The 23626-nt window shown below is 41.7% G+C and overlaps 1 protein-coding gene across 1 annotated transcript in view; it reads left to right on the forward strand.

Moving 5' to 3' along the window:
* The window catches only part of FER1L6 (fer-1 like family member 6), a 118055-nt gene that overhangs the window by 84920 nt on the left and 9509 nt on the right, over positions 1-23626 (forward strand). The window contains exons 29-38 of the mRNA XM_024741324.1: positions 88-219; positions 1628-1753; positions 4168-4295; positions 8145-8315; positions 11308-11468; positions 13705-13847; positions 16039-16127; positions 16590-16688; positions 18746-18987; positions 20505-20668. Of these exons, the coding sequence (XP_024597092.1) occupies positions 88-219; positions 1628-1753; positions 4168-4295; positions 8145-8315; positions 11308-11468; positions 13705-13847; positions 16039-16127; positions 16590-16688; positions 18746-18987; positions 20505-20668 (1455 nt within the window). The remainder of the gene's footprint in view (positions 1-87; positions 220-1627; positions 1754-4167; positions 4296-8144; positions 8316-11307; positions 11469-13704; positions 13848-16038; positions 16128-16589; positions 16689-18745; positions 18988-20504; positions 20669-23626) is intronic.

Raw genomic sequence — 23626 nt, forward strand, 5'->3', positions numbered from 1 at the left:
CTGGTTTTGGAGAATCTTGGCAGTTTTCATTAAATCAATCCTGGGCTTTCCTTCCTCTGAGCACACTCTTCTCCCTTTTCCCTAAAGATATACAATGGGGATCTGGAGAGTGAATTCAACAATTTTGAAGACTGGGTGAAAACCTTTGAGCTGCTCAGAGGCAAGTCTACGGAGGATGACCATGGCCTTGACAGAGACCGAGTCATAGGAAAGTTTAAGGCAGGTTCCAAGGTTAACACTTTTATCTGGCTCTCCTGTCCATAAATGTCGGATATGACTCAATTCTGTTGGACTGTGGTGTGCGATGTCTGTAAGGAAAATCCTTAATCTCTCTGCAGGCCCCTCCCTCTCTAGAACCCCACAAGACCTAGCCCCAGTCTTTCAAGGTATTTGATTTGTGGCCAGTAAAGTGGATCGGAGCTCAGTCTGTGGAATATGAGGAGGCAGAGTCATTGCCTAAAGGGATCACTTAATTTTACTCTGCTTTTCCCACCCCCTGACCTACCAAACATATGATTTATACAAGCCTATCAGCTGAATGATTAAGTTAATCAAACAACACAAACCCTTCATCTGGCAGACTTACGGTGTCAGCACCACAAAGCAGTAGCTGACACTCACTATGAACCTACTGCACGCCTGGGCCCTTTATATGAAGGTGATGTGTTGGAAATCACATGGGCATTGCAGCTTGCCAGTCTGGGTTTAAATCCTCATTTAGGATTTAAATCCTAACTAGCTTGTGATCTTGAGCAGTACTTGACCTCCCTGAGCCTCGGTTGCGGCATCTGAAAATAGAAATACTGAAGCCAAGATTGAATGAGATAATGGGAGGAAACACTAGCTCAGCACCCTGCATGTAAAAGGCACTCGGGATTCCATCTGATGCTCCTATTCGTTTCTCACGTAACAGCCCCGTGAGGAGGGTGGTACTGTACCAACACTGATTCACTGATGTACCATGAAGAAGCACAGATACAGGAGGGTTATGTGAATGGCCTGAGGACATCCAGGGGACAAGAGTAGCACCACCCCAGGTCCTGTTGGTTCCCAGGCTGTGCTCCTTTTCCCAGCGCTATGCCCTAGACATTTTTTTTTTAATTTTAAAAAACCCTCTTTATTTTGAATAGTTAAGATTCACAGAAAGTTGCAAAGATGGTAGACAGAGGTCTAGTGGACCCTTCACCCAGTTTCCTCCTTTGTTTACATTTTATGTAAATATCAAAAGCAGGATATCCACATTGATAGTGTGTATATAGTTTTATGTAATTTTTATCACATATGTAGATTTGTGTAACCACTACCACAAACAAGATACAGAGCTATTCCATCACCACAAAGATCTCCATCATGCTACCCCTTTATAATTATGCCCTGCTTGTGACTGTCTCTATCCTCTGGCAACCACTGACTTATCCTCTATCTTTATAATTTTGTAATTGCAAGAAAGTTGTATAAATGGAACCCTCCAGTATGAGACTTTTGAGATTGGCTCTTTTCACTTATATAATGTCCTTGAGATCCATCCAAGTTGTTGCATGTATCAATAATTGATTCCTCTACATGGTTGGTTTTCAGCGGGGCATATGACTATCTTGTTTCAATGGGTAGTGCTTTGTGGTTCCAGGGCTCCTTCTGCATCTACAAAAGCCCCGAGGATTCCAGCATCAAGGACAGCAAGCAGCTGAGAATCCAGCAAGGGATTCCATCCAACCACCCCATCAAAGTCCTGATCAGGGTGTACATTGTTGCGGTGAGGCATCCTTGTTTACTCTGAGGGGTTGTCTTAATCTAGAGCTGCCATAACAAAATACCATAGACTGGTGACATAAACAACAGATACTCGTTTTCTCCAGTTCTGGAGGCTGAAAGTGCATGATCAAGGTACCATCAGAGTTGGTTTCTGGTGAGACCTTTTTGCCTGGCTTATAGATGGCCACCTTCTTGCTGTGTCCTCAAATGGCCTTTCCTGTATCTGTGTGTGTGTGTGTGTGTGTGAGAGAGAGAGAGAGAGAGAGAGAGAAGAGGAAATCTGTTGTCTCTTTCTCTTCTTGTAAGACCACCAGTTCTATCGGATTAGGTAGCACAGCCTGGGAACCACCACCCTTATGACTTCATTTAACCTTAATTAGCTCCCTAAAGGCCCTATCTCCAAATACAGTCACATTAGGGGTTAGGGCTTTGACATAGGAATTTTGAGAAAGCACAATTCAGTCCATAACAGAGGGTATGATGTTTGGTTGGTAACATGGACCTTTGCTGGCTTTTCATTGAGCGAAAATATTTCCCAGGCTGAGAGGACTGCTCTGTGTAGCTTTATTTGCTCTCTGTGGTTGCCTGCTAGCTGGGCAGGAAACCAAGTAGCACTGAAGCAGGAAGCTCACAGGCAAGACAGCGGGAAGAACCAGGGCAGAACAGGGCAGCTGCCACTGTGCAGTCCTCCCCCGCCTCCGGGGCTATGCCTCTGTTCTGCTGCAGTCAGAAATTTCATTTCTAGTGTATTTCCAAGAAAAATATTATCTGCCCTAGGCTTCCTCCTTTCTGATAATGAGAGCACCAAACACTAATTGTGAAACTTTTGGTCTGATTGCCAGGAAGCTTGGGGCCAAATTTGGTGCTCAATCAAAGCAACTGCGTACTAGACATTTATGGTTCATGTATTTGTTTTCATCTCCTGACCTTGGAGTTGATTTTCATAATCTTACTTGATTGTAGTCATTATATTTTATATTAACTCTTTGCTTAAATTGCCTAAAATCGTTTTTAGAAACCGAAATGAAACATAAAACAAAGATGAATTATTCTTTAATGCCAGTGGACAACTAAACATCCCCTTTCCATCATGCAGTTCTCATGTTTCCTTTGTTATTAGCAGCAACGTCATCATGGCCATGACCACCATGTGCCAGGCATGTTCTAATCACTAAGGATATCGTGACGGAAAAAGACACAGTGCCTGCCCTTGAGGAAGTCACAGTCTAGTTGGAAAGATGAGAAGTAACTTGTAAAGTTATCCAATAAAGGATAAAGGATCCAATAAAGGATACTAGAAGTATCCAATAAAGGATACGTGTAGTATCCTTTATTCATTCATTCAACAAATATTGGAAAGACCCTGTCCTAAGTCCTGGAGTTAATGTAATGAACAAGACAGACAGTATCCTTGCTCTCATGAAAATTATAACTAATTGGGGGTGGTGTGGGCATTAGGAGGGTATGAAAATAAACAACAGACAGATAAATAAGCAAGATGAATGTCAGAGATAACTGCTAAATAAAGAATTAAAATTGGGGGATGTAATCAACTATACTTCAGTAAAAAAGAAAAAAATTGGGCAATGTGGTGACGAGAGTAAATAGGGAAGGGACAATTTTGGATGGAAACCAGGATCTTGACCACTAGACCATGGGGCCAGCAGGGGAGGGACAATTTTGGATGGAGTTTCTCCCTAAGTAATTGACATATAGGTTGTTCTCAATTTTTAGCTATTAAACAACGTTCTAATGAACAACCTTGAAAATATAGCTTTGTGTGCTTATACCCTCCTGTCTGTAAGACAGAGTCCTAAAAATGCGATTGTTTCTTATCCAGCTCTCATCTCTGCAGTTTCTCCATCTTCTCCATGTCCTTCCTCACCAGCTCCCTACCCTGGTCTTCCCTGACGGAAACAGATCGTTACTCAGCTGACAAGCGCTAAATGCAAGACTGACGGGGTCATGGATTCAGAGTCCACTACTTCTGGGAGGAGGCTTTAGGTCTACCCCATAATTTTACATATTAATCTCAGAGAGATGACATGTTTTGCCCAAGATCACATGACTATGTAGAACTGGAACTCAAATTCATGCCATCTGCTTCCTGGTCCAGCAGATTCCTCATTACTCTGTGCCAAGGGCTGCTTTCCAGAGAAAGTAGAACTTGGGCAAAGCTGATAACTTTTCTTTTAACAGCAGAGTAGAGAGGCTAAAACAGTGGTTCTTAACTTTATAGCTGCACACTAGAATCATCTAGGGAGCTTCTAAAGATCCCCAAGTCCAGGGCCAATTTAATCAGAATGTCTGGGAATAGACCTCAGGCATCAGTATTTTTTAAAACTCCCAGGGGATCCCGGTGCCAGCCAGTGTTCAGAACCACTGGACCAAAGGGATTTTTTTTCTCTTCTCCAGGCATTTAATCTTAGTCCAGCTGATCCAGATGGCAAATCGGATCCCTACATTGTGGTCAAGCTTGGCAAAACTGAAATCAAAGACCGGGACAAATACATCCCTAAACAACTGAACCCGGTATTTGGAAGGTCAGTGGCCACCTGGGTCTCATTGCATTGTCCTCTCTGCATTTGTTCTTATGGTGCTTCTGTAGGGTGTTTGGTATGGATACGTGTGTGGGTCTGAGCAAACAGTGCAGGAGATTAAATGCCCACTCCTGCCCGGGATAACAGCCAATCAAGCCTCTCTTCATGGAGAAGGGCTAAATTCTTTCCTCGGTCCCTTCAGCAGCTTGGTTCTGCATGGTCTTCATGGCCATGGTTTTCCAATAATGATTTTCCCAGATCTCAAATTTAAGACACCACTTGAACAGATTCAGCCTCCTGCCTTGGAGAGAATTCCTTTTTACAAACAAGATAACCAAGGCCCAGAGAGGTTTAGAAACTTGTTCAAGTTCACACAGCTCATAAGTAGAAGAGAAGGGGCCGGATGTTTGGTCTTTTGTCTTCTACCAAAGAGATTTTTCCATCATATCATCTTGCAGTTCATTTGAGGTGACCCCTGCAGTCAAAAAGTGGAACTGCACCCCCCCGCCTGTGTTTTGTTTTCCTGCGAAGTGTTTACAATGCATCACACTTGTGTTATGTTTAGGTGAACCAGGCATTCTCCAGTTCACAGCAACCCCACCACCCCATTTATCTTCTAAAAGGGTATGTCACACATTTATGTTCCCTGCTTGGGTTTGTGCTCTTGACTGCCAATAACTCTGGAGTCAAGCAGACCTGGGTTTCACTCTGCCACATACAGGCTGAGTAACTTTATGCAGACAGCTTAACCTCTCTGGTCCTAGTTTTTCTCATCTGTAAAACAATAGCAGTGATACTTGACTCTCAGACGCCTTTAGAAGATTAAATATGACAAGCACCTAGCATGTTGTCTATGACAGCGCATAGTAGATACTCAAAACTCATTAGCTTCCTTCTGCTCTCCCTTGAAAATCATTTTAGCAATGCACACATCTCACGTGTATTTAATGTCTTTTTTTCCGGAGTAACAGGAGGCTGGGATGAAATCTTTATCCACCTCATTTAAATTCATTTACACATTTGTGATAGCTTTGGACCCTCTGACATTTGATCAGCACCAGCCTCTTACATTTTATTGCTCCCAAGGAAATAAGGCAATAAACAATCTTGCCTGTTCAGATGAAAGAGAATGATTTAAAAGACATGCTGGGGAAACTTACCCTTGCTTCCCTGACCGGGAGATGACCTTTATCATTACCTGCTGTTTACGTAACCAGCACTTCATTTTGTCAAGTGCTTTGCAGTCACGTTTTATGAGCTGCTCTCACCACAGTGCCATGAATTAGACTGGTTTTATAGCCTCCGTTTATGGCTGTGGTAAACAAAAGAAGAGGGTGATGGAATAGTCCCTCCTGCCTCTGGCATTTCAGAGCCTCTTCCAGAAGCCCACCAGGTGTGGATGCTTTGTTGGATGTATATTTAATTGTTACTCAGGGACAGACATTGTTGGCTCAATCTGTGTTCCAGCAGGGAGAGTGGAGGGCTCTCATCCCCGACCTGGGGCCTGGGGAACTCCTCTTTGAGACCTCCCCATAGGAGGATATCACAGGCTCCACCCCTGATGCCCTGGCCCCTGGTCTGCTTTACTTTTCTTCATAACCTGTGACATGAATTGGTGTGTTTATGTCTGTCTCCCATCTCCCCGCTAGAATGTAAGCTCCATTCGTGCAGGGACTTGGTCTAGTCTGTTCAATGCTGCATCCCTAGCGCCTAGGACAGGGTGTGGCACAGAGCAGATGCTCTTTAAATATTTGTAGAATGAGCAAATGAACAAACAGATTGACAAACTACCCTTCAGTCAGTTTTCAGTGGGATTTCATGGGACCCCATCATCCCGAGGGGCTACATGTCTGAAGAGTTGGTCAGAGTTGGTCGTTCCTCATGTTCTTAATAACCACAGTGCCTGGCACATAATGGATATCTCATAAATGTCAAATGAACAAGTGAATCAATAAAAGAATGAATGAATGGGCAAAGAAACAGTGAGACATCTTTGCTCTGAAGCTTTCGGTACTGAATGTTTCTACAAGGCTCAGTTTTCACCCATTTCAGGATGCATTCTCTTTTCTCACACCAGTGCTGTTTCTAGGGATCCTATCTCAATGACACACACACGTTGGTATAAGCCTAGTCTATCCCTGAATGACTGGAAGTCCAACCATGGTGAGCTGTTTTTGGTAGTTTTTCTAAGGCAGCGCTAATGAAAATTCAGGAGAGGTGAACCTGTGAGCACATAGCACACAACTCTGGGAGATGGACCAGAACAGTTGAGCCCTCTGTCCTCTGTCATGGTTGCCAGGAGCAGTTAAGCACTTAATAAATCCTTCCTTGGTGGCGGCAGCTTGGTGATGGCCAAGCTCAGAGGTGGCTGGGGGCTTTCTTGTGAGATGCCTCTAGAATATCAGTTACAGTTTCAAATCCAAATCTTAGAGCCCCAGAGAGGCAATACTGTGTCTTCAGGTGGAAGAAACGAATTTCTTTTTTGCATAGCTGTATCCCTGGCCTGCAGGAGCTGCCAGCATCAGTCAGTTACAGGCACTGGAGCTGTCCAGCATCTCTGCTTTTTTCTCTCTGGGGAGGGCTAATTGGCTCCAGGCTGTGCTGTGATTGCTGTCCCTAGCAACCTGGAGAGTGGGAGTGGACCTGACCGTGACGGCAGCAGCCCAGACAGGCCTGAGGACAGGCAGGGAAATAATGGGTCCTCTGTTCTCCCCTCCTCTGCGCATCCTCTCTGTCCTTTGTTCCCAGACCAGCCTCCCCACCTTGTCCCAGGGCAGACAGAGACAGGAACAACTGGAGAAACACTGGTGTATCCTTGATTTTGTTTTCAAGAACACATTTCCCTAAAATGCAGGCTTTCACTCCCAATTTAATTCTTAATTATCTTCTCTAACGCTCAGTAGTACGGATAATGCATTGTCACGGGAAATCCGACAGCATTGCTATTCTTTTCAACACTGCATTGGGGTGAGATTGTGGAAAGAGAACGGTACCAGGAGTTAGGAAACTGGTACTTATCCCAGTTTGACCTGATTTAGGATCCTGGGCAAGTCCCTTGTGTTCTCTGGATTTCAGTTTCCTTATCTGTAAAATGAAGCGATTGGATATGGTGATTTCTGAGATCCCTTACAGTTCAAGGAAACATTTATCGTGTCTACTCTCTGCAGGTGAAGTGCAGCCTCCAGTAATGTGGAGATGAAGAGGTCTCTGTTCTCAAGGGGCTCAGAATAATCTTGTAGAGACAGCATTCCAGTCCTGCAAGTCTGTGTTCTAATGATTTTCCATTGTCAGTAGGATTTCAAATAAACCCAGCTGGTATTCCCTGATGAAGCAACAATGGAGGAGAAAGGGAATGGTAAATTATTGGGCACCAGGTTGAATGCCTGGAAGTAAAATCTGTGTTTATACAAACACTATCACATTTAGCCACTCTGCTATATTATAAAGAAGACATATTTATCCCCATTTACACATAAAGCGGCTGAGAGCGACGAAATAACTTTCCCGATGTATTACAACCGGCAAGTGGCTGATTCAAAATCCAGATTAGAAATCAGTCCTGTTTGAGACCAAAATCTAAGACTTTCCTCTCCCTCTTGCTGTCACCCTAGTTGAAGACTGCAAGGCATGGCCCACAAAAGAGGAGATGATTGGCTACTGGAAAACTGACAAAAGAGTTGGAAATTGGTTGCATCTCAATGAAAAATTAAACCACATAAACACCCATTAAGTAGTAACTGGGTTGCTGAGTGTAGAGTTCATATGGACTGTAGGTGGCCTAAAAGTGAAGCAGGGAAAAGTTCTCTGTATCACTAAATGCTGTTGATTCCTAAACCTCTGCTTGGATGGCAGGTCATTTGAGATCCAGGCCACATTCCCAAAGGAGTCCTTGCTCTCTGTGCTGATCTATGACCATGACATGATCGGGATGGATGACCTCATTGGTGAGACAAGGATTGACCTGGAGAACCGCTTCTACAGCAAACACCGAGCCATCTGTGGCTTGCAGAATCAATATGAGATGTAAGTTATTCCTCCCATGGAGACACTGTTGGTGTTCTGAGGCTGCAGCCCATGTGCTGGGAAGGCCAGCCAAGGCCCAGATTTAATATCTCAGATGTGCTCCATGTCAGCAGGGCTAGTTTGGGGCAACTGCTCACTGCACTTGAGGGTACTTGGGGCTGGGGAAGCAAAACTGATTTAGAACCCAGGGCAGGTTCTTCAAGAGTCAAGAGCTGAATTGTATTTGTTCATTGGATCAGCTGGGCCTGGTGGACAGAGTTCCCAGTGGGGAATGATGCCGGAAGAATGACTAATATAATACAAATGCCAATATCCTAGTTAATTACAACAAACACTCATGAGTGCTTACAATATACCATGCACTTCGCATGGAGTATCTCATTCAGTTCTCTCAAAACCCATTAAGGTGTTATCCCCATCTTACACATGTGGGAAAAGTGGGTCCAGCTCTCACTCTTTACAAAGATATTTGAATTCTGATTAATTTTAAAATATAAATTATCTGCTTTATTTTTACTTTTATTAAGGCTTTTAAAATAACATTTATTTCTTTTTTTTTTCTTTTTTTTTTTTTCATTTATTTCTTAAAAGCTAACATGTGCATAATAGGAAACCCAAAACACAAGAGGTAAAAAACAGAGTCATCCATAATTACAAGCAGTTTACCGTTTGATGTGTCCTTCTAGGTCTTGTTTTTATATCTACATGACTAAGCATCCATTTTTATGTAATTAAGATCATACAGTTATGTATCATGCTATTTCACACACCACGAATATTTACTATTTCAAAGTCCCAAAGCTATGAGTATTTTAATAACCAAGAATACACTACACCAACTCAATCTGGAAGGAAAAAATGTAATCCTGCCTTTCTTGGTGACAAAAATTTCATAAAAGACAAAAATAGCAGCAGGCGTCTAAATAAAGATATTGGCTGAGTTACAATCAAAATACTACATTCCCTTAATGTTCAATTAGAAATGAGACAGAGCAACAGAGACCAGCTTTATTTTTTAAAGTATGATATATTTAATATCTTAAGAAGAAAACTCTTACAAATATCAGCTAGGAAAATATAAAAACATCCATTAGATTTCCATGGTATAATTTTAGAAATATTTATTCTGAATATAAAGTAATATATAGTCCTTGTAGAAAATTTAAGACATACGGAAAGTACAAAATGATGCTCAAGTTATTTTATCCAGAGATAAAATTTACATTAAAAAATTTGTATGTATTTCCTTTTAGTATTTTTTTCTATTCTAGTTCCCCCAAAGTTGGACTCATACTATCCATGCAATTTTGTAAGCTTCTTGTTGGACTTACACCCTTATAAACATTTTATGATGTCATTAAATATTCTTCAAAGTCATTATTTTAATAGTGGCGTTCCATTATATAAATTTACTATAAAATGATATAACCAGTTTCCCTTCCTGAATTTCAGGGCATTTATATTTTTCTTTCTTATTCCATTAGAAATATTGCTGCCATGCACATTCCCATACAAAAGCCATTGCAAACCTTTCTGATAATTCATTCAGTGTTCATCCATAGATATGGATTTATTCCATTAAAAGGAATGCACACTTTAAAGACTTTTAATATATATGTCCAAATGGCTCTCCAGAAGGGTTGGACCAATTTACACTCTCATTAACACAGTCTGAGCATCTATTTCCTCCATGGCATGATTTTTCAGACAAGTCTCTACTTCTGGCCTGTTCTTCTCTGAGCCTAGAAAGCCGGTTCAGTTTTGGGACTGTAGTGAATTTATAAGCCTCCTGGTGTATTTGCATCATTCTCAAGTCCCTGAGAGGGTACCATGCAGAGAATGATTAGCTGTGCTCACTCTGAAGTCGGTAAAGGAAGCCACAAGCAAACATGGTGGATCTTTTGTTCAGGAGAATTTCCTGACAGTAGAACTAGCAGGGACCAGGATAATTTAGTCAGGGAAGTTGTTCTCTGAAGTTTTAAAAATAAACAAGAGCACTTATTTCTGGGGAGGCCTATGTATGGCTCTGGGGGTGGCTTGGAGTCTTTTCAGGATCCTCATATCTCTGGCGCAGTGGAGGAAAACTGCTTTATAGCCATGTTTTGGTTTATTTCAATGCTTAAACAAATTAAATTCTGATGAATCCCGCATCCCAGGGCGCAGAGAAATCCAGGCTTAGCTTGGTCATGGTTCCTAGGGAGCATCTCATTGCAAGTTAATAATTTTTAACCAAACAGCTAGTTTTTTAAGGGAAGAAGGGGTTGAAAAGATTTAGAAACTCACCACTAGGAAATAACTGATTAGAGAAACGGCACATCAAGACTTCCTGCCTGTGACATGAGTTGGCGGAGGAGGAGAAGGGAGGAAAGAAGCAGAGAAATTGGAAGGATGAGCTAGGCTTTCTTCTTAGAATAAGTAGCAGCCAAATAGCTATTCTGCTAGGGACAGAACAAAGTAAACAAAAACTACCTGCAAAGAAATCCACAGAGACAGAAAGCAGATTGGTGACTGCCAGAGGCTGGGTGGGGTAGGGGCAGTGAGGAGTAACTGCTTAATGGGTAGAGGGTTTTCTTTCGGGGTGATGACAATTTTTTGGAACTAGATAGAGGTGGTGGTTGCACAACAGTGTGAAAGTACTAAAGGCCATCAAATTGGTCAACTTTATAATAGTCAATTTTGTTATGTGAATTTCACTTCAGATTTTTTTTAAAGGATGCATTTCTTTAAAAAAATATCCAAAACTACCTGTAAGGAATGTTTATGTCAAGCTGCTCAGAAGTTCTGCCTTTTGTACAAGCATACCTATGCAGAGGTATTGACCAGAAGAGAGAGAAGATGATAAAATGAAAACACTAGCCCCAAGCATGTAGAAGGTCAAGTTAAATCTGAAGGATTAACACAGATCATCCTTAGGTGGTCCTTTTTACCGGGACCTCAGATGTGGCTCCCAGGGAGGCTGGACCTCACCCTCTGTCCCTCCTCCACTTTTCAGAGAAGGATACAATGCCTGGAGAGACACGTCCAAACCCACCGAAATCCTCACCAAGCTCTGCAAAGACAACAAGCTGGATGGCCCCTACTTCTGCCCTGGGAAAATACAGATAGGAAACCAGGTCTTTTCTGGAAAAACAGTCTTCACCGAGGAGGACACAGGTAACTCCCCCAATGTATCCCGCTGACATGGCTCTTCTTTTGAAAAGCCTGTTTTCAGTGGTATTGGTGACTGAAGACAATGCTCATTTATTGTAAAATTAATGCATGCTCACAATAGAAAATATGGAAAAGTAAGGAGGAGGATGAAAATCACTCTTAATTCCCAAATTCAGAGATAACCATGGTGCGTGCTGGTATATTTCTTTACAGAGATATAAATTTTGCACAGTACGTGTGCAATATGGCACATTTTTACATAATTTTAAATGTACCATATCTACAGTTTTATACTCTGCATTTTCTATTTCCAATAGATTACGACAATTCTCTGTTCTTTGAAACAATCCTTGATAATATTCTATTTTATGGCTGTGACACTTATTTCCATTGTGTCCATTTTTGTAGTGACACTTAATGCTACCACGAACATCCTTACACATATTTTTGCATATTTCTGATGTGTCTACAGTACATATCGTATAAGTAGAATTGTTGTGTCAGAAGATAGACAATACCTTAAAATTAATGTTACATAAAATAAATAATTGGACACAACTCAAATTACCCCCATAAGTGTTATACCAACCAATCTCCTGTTTCAACACCAAGAAACAGATTTTTCCATATGAGCAACATAGGACATACCAGGAAGATCCCAGAGAGCCTTTCATAAATTTAGGATAAGAAAAAAAAGCCACCTTTACTTTAAGGATATAGAACAATTTCTGTACTGTCACACCTGTCCATTTGATGCTTAAAAATTACCTATATATGGTTCAGTGCTCCTGATACAAAAAGCCCGATTAAGTACCTGCTACAGGGTGTTTTGACACTCTGTTGATCCCACCACTTCAATGCCAAGATTTCTTTTTACCTTGTTGTTTTGGCCCCAAGAACTTCTTAGAGGTTCATGCATGCAGAGTTATTGACATTTAGTGTATTAATGATATTGATGAATTTCTGTGAGAAAAATACTTTTTTGTAATGTACTCTATTAAGCCACTTTAGTCCCTTGGTCGGTATTCTACATTTCACGATTAACCAGTTTACTTGCCCACCAAAAATCTGAAATTATATTCATTAAGATCAGTTCTTGACTGATGAAACTTTTTGACAAAGATTTAATTCATTGATTACTTGTTCATCCCTATTGACTTTTACTGATTGTAATGACTGCTGTTGGGAGATTCTTTTGGTAGCCTTTTTTTGGTTCAACTTTCCTATGTCGAATTTGGCCATCCTAAACTTTGTTCAAGAAGATTTTATTCTATCAACAATTTTTGCCTTATTTTGTGAGTATCATTTCTCCTGGCAGTTTTTGTCATGAATTACCTTTTTTGGTAAAATGCTAGATCAGAGAATCTTTTCTGGAGTAAGTGTTGGTAGACGGGAGATCCCAAGCAATAATGAGAAAAGTCAAGAGACGTCGATGAGCACACATTGTGGCTGTTTCACCACATTGCTTAGGGTCACACTGGTTCTCCGGGCCCTCTCCCACTATGGTGTTAGCAAACAGTTTTATGTCTCCAGGAAACACACCCTCTCTCGTCCCTTGCAGCCACGTTTGTGATTCGTAGACTCTGAAGGAGTCTGATTCAAGGGGTGAAGGGAGTCCAGTACTCCAAGACTCTGACTGAGCTCTGGATCTTTCGGTCAACCCATCTCATTTCCCACTCTCTTAACTTTCTTTTAATTAATTTTTATTTTAACTGAAGTATCGTTGATTTACAATGATGTGCAAATCTCTGCTGTACAGCAAAGTGACTCAGTTATACACATATATACATTCTTTTTTAAAAAAATATTCTTTTCCATTATGGTTTGTCCCAGGAGATTGGCTATAGTTCCCTGTGCTCTACAGTAGGACCTTGTTGTTCATCCATTCTAAATGTAATAATGTGCGTCTACCAGCCCCGAACTCCCAGTCCCTCCCTCTCCCTCCCCCCTCCCCCTTGGCAACCACAAGTCTGATCTCTAGGTCTGTGAGTCTGTTTCAGTTTTGTAGATAGGTTGGCTCTCTTAACTTTCAATCTCTTTCCCCTTCCCACCACTCTACTCCTACCTCTTTCCATTCTCTCGTCCTTTTTCTCTTTCACTGTCTTTTCTCTCTCCCGGTTCCTTGGTATATTTAAATGAACCTTTAAGGGAGTGTTTGAAAACGCATCTGACAGCCCATGACTATCACCTTACAGGAACACATCTGACAAGTCTCTTTATTTTTCTCTCTTCCATGCAGATGAGACGGTGGAGTCGTACGAGCACTTGGCCCTCAGCGTTTTACACTCTTGGGAGGATATCCCGGAGGTTGGGTGTAGGCTGGTTCCTGAGCACGTAGAAACTCGGCCACTGTACCACAGGGATAAGCCAGGAATGGAGCAGGTAGTGGCCAAGACAGTTCTGGCCCCAATAAGAGTGTTCATCCCTGAAGAGAATGACTTTTCCCCTACAAGTTAATCTTGTGTGCTGTATAATAATGGTTCTCAGCCAGGGACAATTTTACCCCTCCTGTCCCAGACGTTTAGCAATGTCTCAAATATTTTTGGTTGTCTCACGTGGGTGGGGGTGATATTGGCATCTAATGGGAAGAGACAGAGATGCTGTTAAACATCCTATTCTGTACTGGGAAGCCCTCCACAACAAAGAATTATTCAGCCCCAAACGAATGTTGAGATTGAGAAACTCTGCCCTAAAATCAGAGTAGGATTTAGTGCTCTTTCCCTTTTATGATTTGAGTTACCACGTTCTTTCTGAAGAATCCTGACATTTGAGAAACTTCAAAACTCATCTGATGTGCCCAAGACCTTGTCCAAAGATCTATCAGTAACCACACAGCCCACTAGTTTTCCCAAAGAAGCAATAGATGGAGGCTTACCTTGAAGAACTGGCAAAACAAACTGTGTGGAAAAGACAGTTTGGCTTTTATGTCCTAGGCCCTTTACAGAAATTATCTCACCTAACTAGGATGGCCATAGATTTAGTTATCCAAATTATGGCCATTTTGAGAGTGAAAGAAGGTACTATTAATAATTAAGCTGATACAAGGGGCACACACCACGATTTTCCTAGACAAACCGGTGTGTGTGTCACCTCACGCTTATTTCTTAATACAGCCTCACGATGAAATTATTATAATCCTTACTTTTAAGATGAAGAAATTGAGGTTCAGAGAGTTTAAGTAACTTGCTCAGAGTTACTCAGCTGGTAATAAGTAGAGGTGGGATTTAACCCAGGCAGTGTGAGTCCCTAGTTCTGTCCCAGCTCTGGACTCACTCGCTGTGTAGTCTGGGCAAAGCATGTGGGCTTGAATATAATGGGGCAGGAACTCCCACACTGCTATCCCAGCAATGCTGGGGTATAAACCTTGTGATAGCATGTGTGAGGGTGTGTCTTGAAAGGATAAACTTTTATCAGATGTAGAAGCTTATGACTATTTCCTAAGATTTACTACCAGATGTTTGAAATCTTTTGGTTACTGGTATCCTTCATTTTGCCTGTCAGATGTAGCTTCTTGGTTAACGGTGAATGTTAATGTCTCTTTAGAGACCTAGGGATATAATCCTCCATTGAATTGGTTCTTCTCTTCCCGAACGCTAACTCTTTGCCTACATTGCCCCTTCCCATGGAAATTCTCTTTTTTTTTTTCCTAGCCAAAGCCCCTCTCGTTCACCCAAATCCTACAAATCCTTCCCACTCTGTTGGAAGCCCCACTTACTTCATATAAAATCTCCCCTGACCATCCCAGCCCTTGTTGATCACTCACCTTCCTGCCTGAGCTGATGGAGCAATTAGCATGCATACAACAGACCTGAATATGGAATCCACTGGACTTTCTCCCCACCTGGGCTCTCACATCCCTTGCAACAGGGTACATTTTGATGTATGGAGTCCAAAGCAATGGATGGAAGGCCCTGTTCTGCCACTAATTAGCCACGGGACTTCAGATAATTTCTTTGACTTCTCTGAACCTTAGTTTTTTTATGTGTAGCACAGAAACGTGGCTGGGGGTGAGCACTGATGGAGATAATGGATGTTAAGGTGCATTGGAAGCAATGAAGCATGATTCTTCTGACAGATAGTGTTATCTTTGTAATCCTTAGGGGTTGGTAAGAAGAGCAGGGTCTCTAGAGTCAGCAGACAAGGGTTGAATCCAGGCTCTGCTATGTGTTGCCTGTGTAAACATGGGCAAGATATTTTCTCATCTGCCAAGTAGGAATAATAACATCTACCTAGTGGGGATATTGGAAGAATTAATGAGACAATGCTTTTCAAATGCATAGCACTGCGTCTACCACATAGTAGGTGTGCAATAAGGTTTTGCTTACCCTTCCCCTTCTCTTGATATACACTCCTCTTGATATATGTTCTAATTTTTAATAAAAATATAAGTTCTGTCTTTGTCAACAAATATTCTGAATATAATATGGATAATATCCTTATTATATTACATTATATTATATTATATGTACCTAATATCCATTACTAGTAAAGGGATCTGTTAACACCGCGAATGGTCAGTGTCCATGTGATAATGCCCCCCCGCAAAAAATCTAAAGGATGTCTTCTTAACAAGGGCCGCCTGCAGATGTGGGTGGACATGTTTCCCAAAGATATGCCTCAGCCTGGACCTCCTGTTGACATTTCGCCAAGGAAACCCAAAGGGTAAGTAACCTGCAGCCCCACCTTCAAGGAAAGAGACCAAGGTCTCAGACTAAAGGATCATGTCATTTGATCTGGTGTCTGATACATTACATTAATCAGCTGACACCTGATAATCGTGCCTCACTTTCCACCCGACCAAGTACAGCAGGGGGTGAGTGGTGGTGATAATAGTAGTGGTGGGGATTGAAATGGTGGCCCCTGTTTTATGGTAGGAGCCCCTGAGTTTCAACATTCTGAAAAATGTCGGTTAATGGAAGGAGGATGTGCTCAGAGAAATTCATGTTCTTGGCGATTCCAGCTGGGACACGTGGTTTTGATGGAATGAAGACCTTAAGTCTTGACATTTTTGAACTTGGTAAAGTTGAGGAAGCTTATAGACTCAAAGCAGTACGAGAATCACATAGAGACCAATCGACTCAGCATCCAAGGTCTTCACCCTAAGTCTGCCTTCCCTTATCCCAGGTATGAATTAAGAGTGACCATCTGGAACACGGAAGATGTCATTTTAGAGGATGAGAATATCTTCACAGGACAAAAATCAAGTGATATTTATGTTAAAGGGTAAGATTACCAGCAAACTCCATACCCCCTTTTCTTCTCTTCACCTCTTTAACCCCTAACCATCTCACAAAAGGAGTCCATCTTACTCACCTTGTTAGATAAGGTCACTTTCTTTGTCAAATATTTGCCTTATTTGGTCATTTTGCTAAGAATGATTATCCCATGAAATATTTTTGTGAGGAAGTCTTATTATATAAATGTCTCTTTCAGTTAAATATTGGATGCTTAAAACTTTTTGAATGACATTCAAAATACGTTTACACCAGAAGGAGGTAGAGAGCTGTAGTGCTATTGATGAAAGATTAAGTGTTAAGAAGATTATAAGCCTAGTACAAAAGCTAAACTTTATACCTTCCCGTTTGCTAGTTTTACCAACCTAGGACTCAGGAAACTAAATATTTTGTGTCTCTCTCTTACGTCTTGGCTATAACACAAATGTCTTTGTAGGTTTCCTTTTCACCCCTAATCAGGGAGGGAGGTGAAGTGGTGGAGAATCAGAAACAGTGTGACTTAAACATGTACCCTCAGATAAAACTCATCTCAGAAACAGTCAATTCATCTCAGCCTTATTTTGGTATCTCTTTGTTTTCCCCCAACAAGAAACCCCCTTCCTCACTGACACTCCCATTTCTAGTACACTATTAAGTCTTGTTCATTTTACTCCCAAAATAGCTGTCAGCACTGTCCATTCTCTTCACCTCACCACATCACCATCATCATCTTTTCCTCCCATCATTTCCTGCTAGGGTCACTGAAATACCAATACTATCTGAACTGGTCTCTCCCTATTCAGTCTTGCCTCCAATAATCTGTTCTCTATTGTTGAAACACGAGTTATCTTTTCAAAACACAACCTGAGCACATCAGTCCTGTACTTAAAACGCTTTAATGACATCCTATTTTCTCTAGACAAAGATCCAAATCCCTCATATGTCCTAAAATATCACACATGACTAGACTTTGCCTATGTCTCCAGACTCATCTTGTTGGATCGATACTCCCCCTTGCCTTCTGCTCTCTAGTCACACCGAGCTTCTTTCCCTTTTTAGAATGGGTCCTCACCTCTTCTTCCACAGGGCCTTTGCACATCCCTCACTGGTGACTTTTGCCATCCCACGTATCTCCCTCCATCCTCTTCCCTCCATGACTGTAGCTCCATGAAGGCAGGAACCATCCCTGTTTGCTCCCATCACTCCCCTAGCATCTAGCTCACTCCTTGCCTCGTAAGAGATACCACACATATATTGGTTGACCGAGCACCATCTTTAGCTAAATTATTGTGCCCATACCCCGAGTGGTACCACTCCTCTGGGAATAGAAGGGTATTTACCCTCCCCTGCCCCAGGGTGGGTTGGGGTGGAGGGAGGGATGTCTGCTTTCAGAAAGCAAGTGGTTTGGCATTATCAATTAGTTTGAATTAAAAATACCTTTTTTCTCAAGAATTAGTTAGCTGTGGATAAATTACTAGGGGAAAATGTATTCATTGTAGCTTACTTTATACTTGGCATGGAGGAAAAAGACCAGATAATACTAAGAGGAAATAACATAATAGATCATTTGGAGTACACAAAGCACTGTACATACACTATCTCATATAATTCCTCTGAATTTCTATGAACTAGATATTGTCATTGCTTCCATTTTCCAGATGAAACAAAGGCACAGAGAGGTTAGATAATTTTCCTATGTAATGTAGTGGGTGCAGAAATGGTACGTGTTATAAAGAGGTCGCCCAAGGTGAGAGGAAACTCAGATTACACTTTCATTTCACATTTCCTGACTTCTCCCTTTTTACTGAGTGCGGCTTCAGATCTACCCAAGAACTGAAGACAATTCCCCAACCTGACTTAGACCGAGAGTCTTGTTTCAGTTTCCGACCCTTTGATCCCTATTTATCTCTTTCGGATTCAATGGAAGCTTTCATCTACATCTAACTATATCCTAATTTTAAAACCATGGATCTGTGACCACAATGAAACTAGTTAAATCGCTCTTGATTTTACTGATGCCTGAATAATGTGCTCTGAGTGTTTAATTCTTTTTCTGTCTTTATTCAGGTGGTTAAAGGGTTTGGAAGATGACAAGCAGGAAACAGACGTGCATTACAACTCTCTGACTGGAGAGGGGAACTTCAACTGGCGCTTTCTATTTCCATTTCAGTATCTCCCAGCAGAGAAGCAAATGGTCATTACCAAGAGGGAGAACATCTTTTCCTTAGAGAAGATGGAGTGTAAGACACCAGCTGTGTTGGTGCTTCAGGTTTGGGATTTTGAAAGGCTGTCTTCAGATGATTTTCTGGGTAAGCCAGTGGCTTCATCAAGCTCATATTAATGTTGAGGGTTTTGTCCCAGCTTTTGAAGAACTTAGTCTGAGTTAGCTCCAGGGATAGTAATTTCAATGCTATTTAATAATTTTGATAGCAAAATATTGAAACACTCCAAATAGCCCTTAATAGGGGATTGACTCTGTAAGTTACGGTGCATCCCTATGGTGGAAGATACATATTCAAACAGACTAAAATTGACCTTTGCGTTACTACTAAGAAGCTATTACGTTTTGAGCTAATTACTGGTCTCCTCTGTACCTCAGTTTTCCTCAGCTGTAAAATGGGGATAATAATATTACAACCTCAGAGGGGAGCTGTAAATGTGATAATATAATTTAAAAACGAAGGACAGTGCTTCATACATAGTAAGCACTCAGTAAGTGATAACCCTGCAGCCATTAAAATATTAGAATATTTAATGAGTTGGATAGTTGTGCAGGGTGCATTAAGTGAAAGAAAGTGTATAGGAAAAAATCCCCTTTCGGTAAAAAATAGGTTTATTTTTATAGGAGAAAGAGATAGTCAGAGATAGCCAAAGAGACAGAAAGACTGATATAAGGATATGAACTAATAAGTAGGACAGTCGTCAACTTTCGGGAGGTGGAAAAATAATAGAAAAAAAGATTTCAATTTTTTGCTAATATGCATGCTCTAAATGTTCACAGTTAACATATATCACTTTCGAAATAAGGAAAGGTTATTAAGGAGAGAGAAATAGAACATTCTCGTGGCATTATCTTACTCTGGCTTATATTCACTCATTGAAAATACACTGTTGAAAACTAGCGAATACAACAAAAAAGAAGCAGACTCACAGGTGACAGAGAACAAACTAGTGGTTACCAGTGGGCAGAAGGACGGGGAGAAAGGCAAGATAGGGGTAGGGGAGAGGGAGGTACAAACTACTGGGTGTGAGATAGGCTCAAGGAGGTATCGTACAACACAGGGAATACAGCCACCATTTTGTAATAACTGTAAATGGAAAGCAACATTTAAAATGTATAAAACATTTTTAAAAAGAGAAAACAGTGTTGAGAGCCCACGATGGTACTGGAGAGCAGCTACCAAGACAGTAAGACTGAGTCCCCAACCTGCAGTTTAGTGGGCTCAGAGACAGAGGTATGGTCGGGGGAGGAGGTTCTTACAGGCTGTCTGTGCTAAGGCAGGGAACAGCTCAAAGGATAGACACGTAATCCAGATCACGCTCAGGGAGCAGAGAAGAGGCCCAACAGATGACACCGGAAACTAAGGTTTGAAAGTTACATATGGTAGCTCTGCCCTTGTCTTCTACCTGCTGCCATATTACTAATGCTTTAAATGCACCAAACATGTCTTGGTCATATTTGTGCCCTCAGTACCTGGCACATGCCTGTGGATCCCATGTGGTCCTGACTGAATGACCGGTGAGTGGATGGATGAATGAGTGGGTGAATGAGGATGATGATGGATTTTCAAGCCCTTCTATAACTGTTAAGGACATCTCTTCACAGGCTCCCTGGAGATGAACCTCAATAGTTTTCCCCGAGCAGCTAAGGCTGCCAAAGACTGTGACCTCACCAAGTTTGAAAATGCAAGTGAGGAGAGCAAGATATCCATATTCCAGCAAAAGCGTGTGCGGGGCTGGTGGCCTTTCACTAAAAGCAAAGAACTCATGGTAAGTGACAGCTGTAGGAGATGGGGTGAGGGTGGGGCAGGCAGGGGACCTCATATTCTTTAAATGAGTCATTTTGTAAACTTCAAGTCAAGTGCCCTAAAATGACATAGAGCCCTTTAGGGCAGAGGTTCTGTTGAGAAGCGAGAATTTTGAAAAATGTATAAATGCATTGTGCCTTCCATTCAGCATGCTTGATTTACTAGTGATCTATATCAGGCTGGGTTTCTATCTTCTTACCTTCAGCATATGCCCCGGCATTAATTTTTTTCAACATTTCTTGAAATTACACATAAAGTCCTGACTAATGTACAATTTTAATACAACTGCTTCATCCCTTCACCCTCAAAACGTGAAACTCCATTTAAAAAGTGATCCATCCTTTTAAAACTTGCTCAAGAGGATACTAGCAGAAAGGAGAGCCATTTACCCCTGTCCTTGCCTAGCCAACTTGGTCCATACTGTGTGACACATGCTGTAGGAACTCGAACCTTTCACAAATCGTAGGAAGAAAGCCTCTCTTGCCCTTTCTTTCAGCCCGCTCGTCACTCCCCTGTAAGGGAGGGTGGAGGACTTAAGTGCTCAGTGAAGGTGAGGAAAGGGACCGGGCCAGCATAGGGGGCCTATTTTCACTGCTGTCCTCCTCTTGGGGTGAGCGTGTTCTCCCCTCTGTTCCTAGTGCCCAACGGCAAAAGCAAACGCAAGTCAGGACCTTTCAGGTAGCAGGTCTGCATAGAGACTGATTGCTTACTCTCTCTTTGTGCTATGGGCTCAATGGGTACAAGACAAGGATTTCTTTGAACTTAACTGGGAGCTGCTGACCTGACTCCGTGGTGTCTAGTCTTAGTATGTTTTCTAGGAGCTTTCTCTTCCCTCCATTCTCAATTCAGTCCCATCTGGTGGGATTGGATCAAAAGAACAAGGATCCAAGCAGGCTCCTTCCTTCCAGTCTCCTCAAGTATGCGTTGAGGTTTTACTACGTGGCAGCTTCTGTACTCCGCTCCAGGCTTCACGGCTTAACACATAATAGATGCTCAGTCAATGACTTGATTGATGAATGGATGGGTTCAGAAATGAAGTAAGCATGGCCTGTGCTGTCAACCAGCTCAGAGTCCAGTGAGGACAGATGTATCAACAGTACATTCTGCATGAAATAGTCAAAGTGAAAATGACACAGGGAAGGAAGAGGGGAGGAGCTAATCCCCTCTGAGGATGTTGAGGGGTCAAGCAGGGCACAGCACAGATTTTTCAAGAACAAGGAATGATGAAAGGCCTTTTCTAGATAAAGAAAAGGAGAATGTCTACTCCAAGTAGAAGAACCATGATGAGTGCAGCCTGGAGTCATGAAGTATCCCCATGGGGACAGCTAACTGCCCACTGGTCAGAGTTGTCAGTCAGAATGTAATATGAGGTCAGGAAATGGGGAATGCCAAGTCCTGAAATCCAAATTCTTACCTTTTGACATAATTCCTTTTCCTATGAAACAAACGGCAGTGATTATATATGTATTACATAATGGCAGTCATCTATTATATTTTTATAGCCCTGCAGAGTTTGCCAAATATGTTCAGATCCCTTCTGTTATTTCATTTGATCCTAATTGACTATTTTCCATGTAATTTATTTCTTCATTTCATTCAACAAATATTTATTGAGCATCTATTAAAGGACAGGCCCTGAGAATAATATAGTCCAATGTCAAAGACAGACACACAAGGGTAAATAGATGAACACACAAATGCACAGCGAGTCACCCACAGGCACACCAAGAAAGCAAATTCTTCTTTTTTTTTTTAAGAGAAAAAAGTGAATTTTATTTGAGCCAAACTGAGGATTACAGTGTGAGAAACAGACCCTCAGGGAGCTCTGAGAATTGCTCTGCCTAGCAAATTCTTAAAACAAGGGCTGGGAAGTGCTGAGTTAAGGCATATCCAAGGCAGATATTCCCACTCCATACAGCGGTTAGAGACCTTTCTGTGAACCTTTGTAGTTGAGACCTAAAGAATGAAAAGTAGTGAGCCATAGGGAAAAATATGGAAGTGCATTTGTCACCAAGCAAACACCACAGGCAAAGGCCCTGAGGTGAGAATGAGTTCAGTGCATAGGAAGAATTAAAATACAAACAAGCAAAAACCTCGCACAATTGGAGCAGGGTGAAGAGAGGGTGACGCCAATGAAGTGGAGAGGAAACCAGAGCTGGATCATGCAGAACTCAGACTCCATGTTGAAGAGTTTATGGGTTTCGGTCTCAGATCAACAGGAAGCCAGTGAATGGTTTCTAGCAGGGAGGTGAGGGGATCTGATTCACACAGGAAACAGTCCCTCACTGCAATGGGGACAATGGGTGGGAGAGGGTCACAAGTGGAGAAAGAGAAGTAGGCAGAGATGTAGGAAGAAATAATGAAAATGTGCTGAGACATAAACCCAGAGAGGAGAGAGTCTTTTGCGGACAGCTGGGTCTTTGTGTCAAATGCTCCTGGGTGGTTGCATAAGAAGCAGAGAAGTGTCGATTGGGTTTAACAGCGTGGAGGTCACTGGCGACCTTTTACTTATTTATTTATTAAAATTAATTAATTTCTAACTGAAGTACAGTTGCTGTACAATATTACATGTTACAGGCGTACGATATAGTGATTCACAGTTCTTAAAGGTTATGTTCCATTTACAGTTACTATAGAATACTGGCTCTATTCCCCGTGTTGTACAATATATCCTTGTAGCTTATTTTATACATAATAATTTGTACCTCTCCTGGCGACCTGTTTAAAAAGCGGTGTTGTGAAAGTTCATAGCAACATTATTCATAATAGCCCCAAAGTGGAACCATCCAACTGTCCATCAACTGATGAATGGATAAACAAAATGTGGTATGTTAACCGAAATTTCAGAAACAGAGACCTTATTGAAGTAAAGAGGTGCTTATTTGGGGTTTGTTAGGACCATAGCCCTGGAGACACAGAT

Source organism: Neophocaena asiaeorientalis, unplaced genomic scaffold (genome assembly GCF_003031525.2).
Source record: "Neophocaena asiaeorientalis asiaeorientalis breed wild unplaced genomic scaffold, Neophocaena_asiaeorientalis_V1.1 scaffold177, whole genome shotgun sequence".
Classification (NCBI taxonomy): Eukaryota; Metazoa; Chordata; class Mammalia; order Artiodactyla; family Phocoenidae; genus Neophocaena; species Neophocaena asiaeorientalis.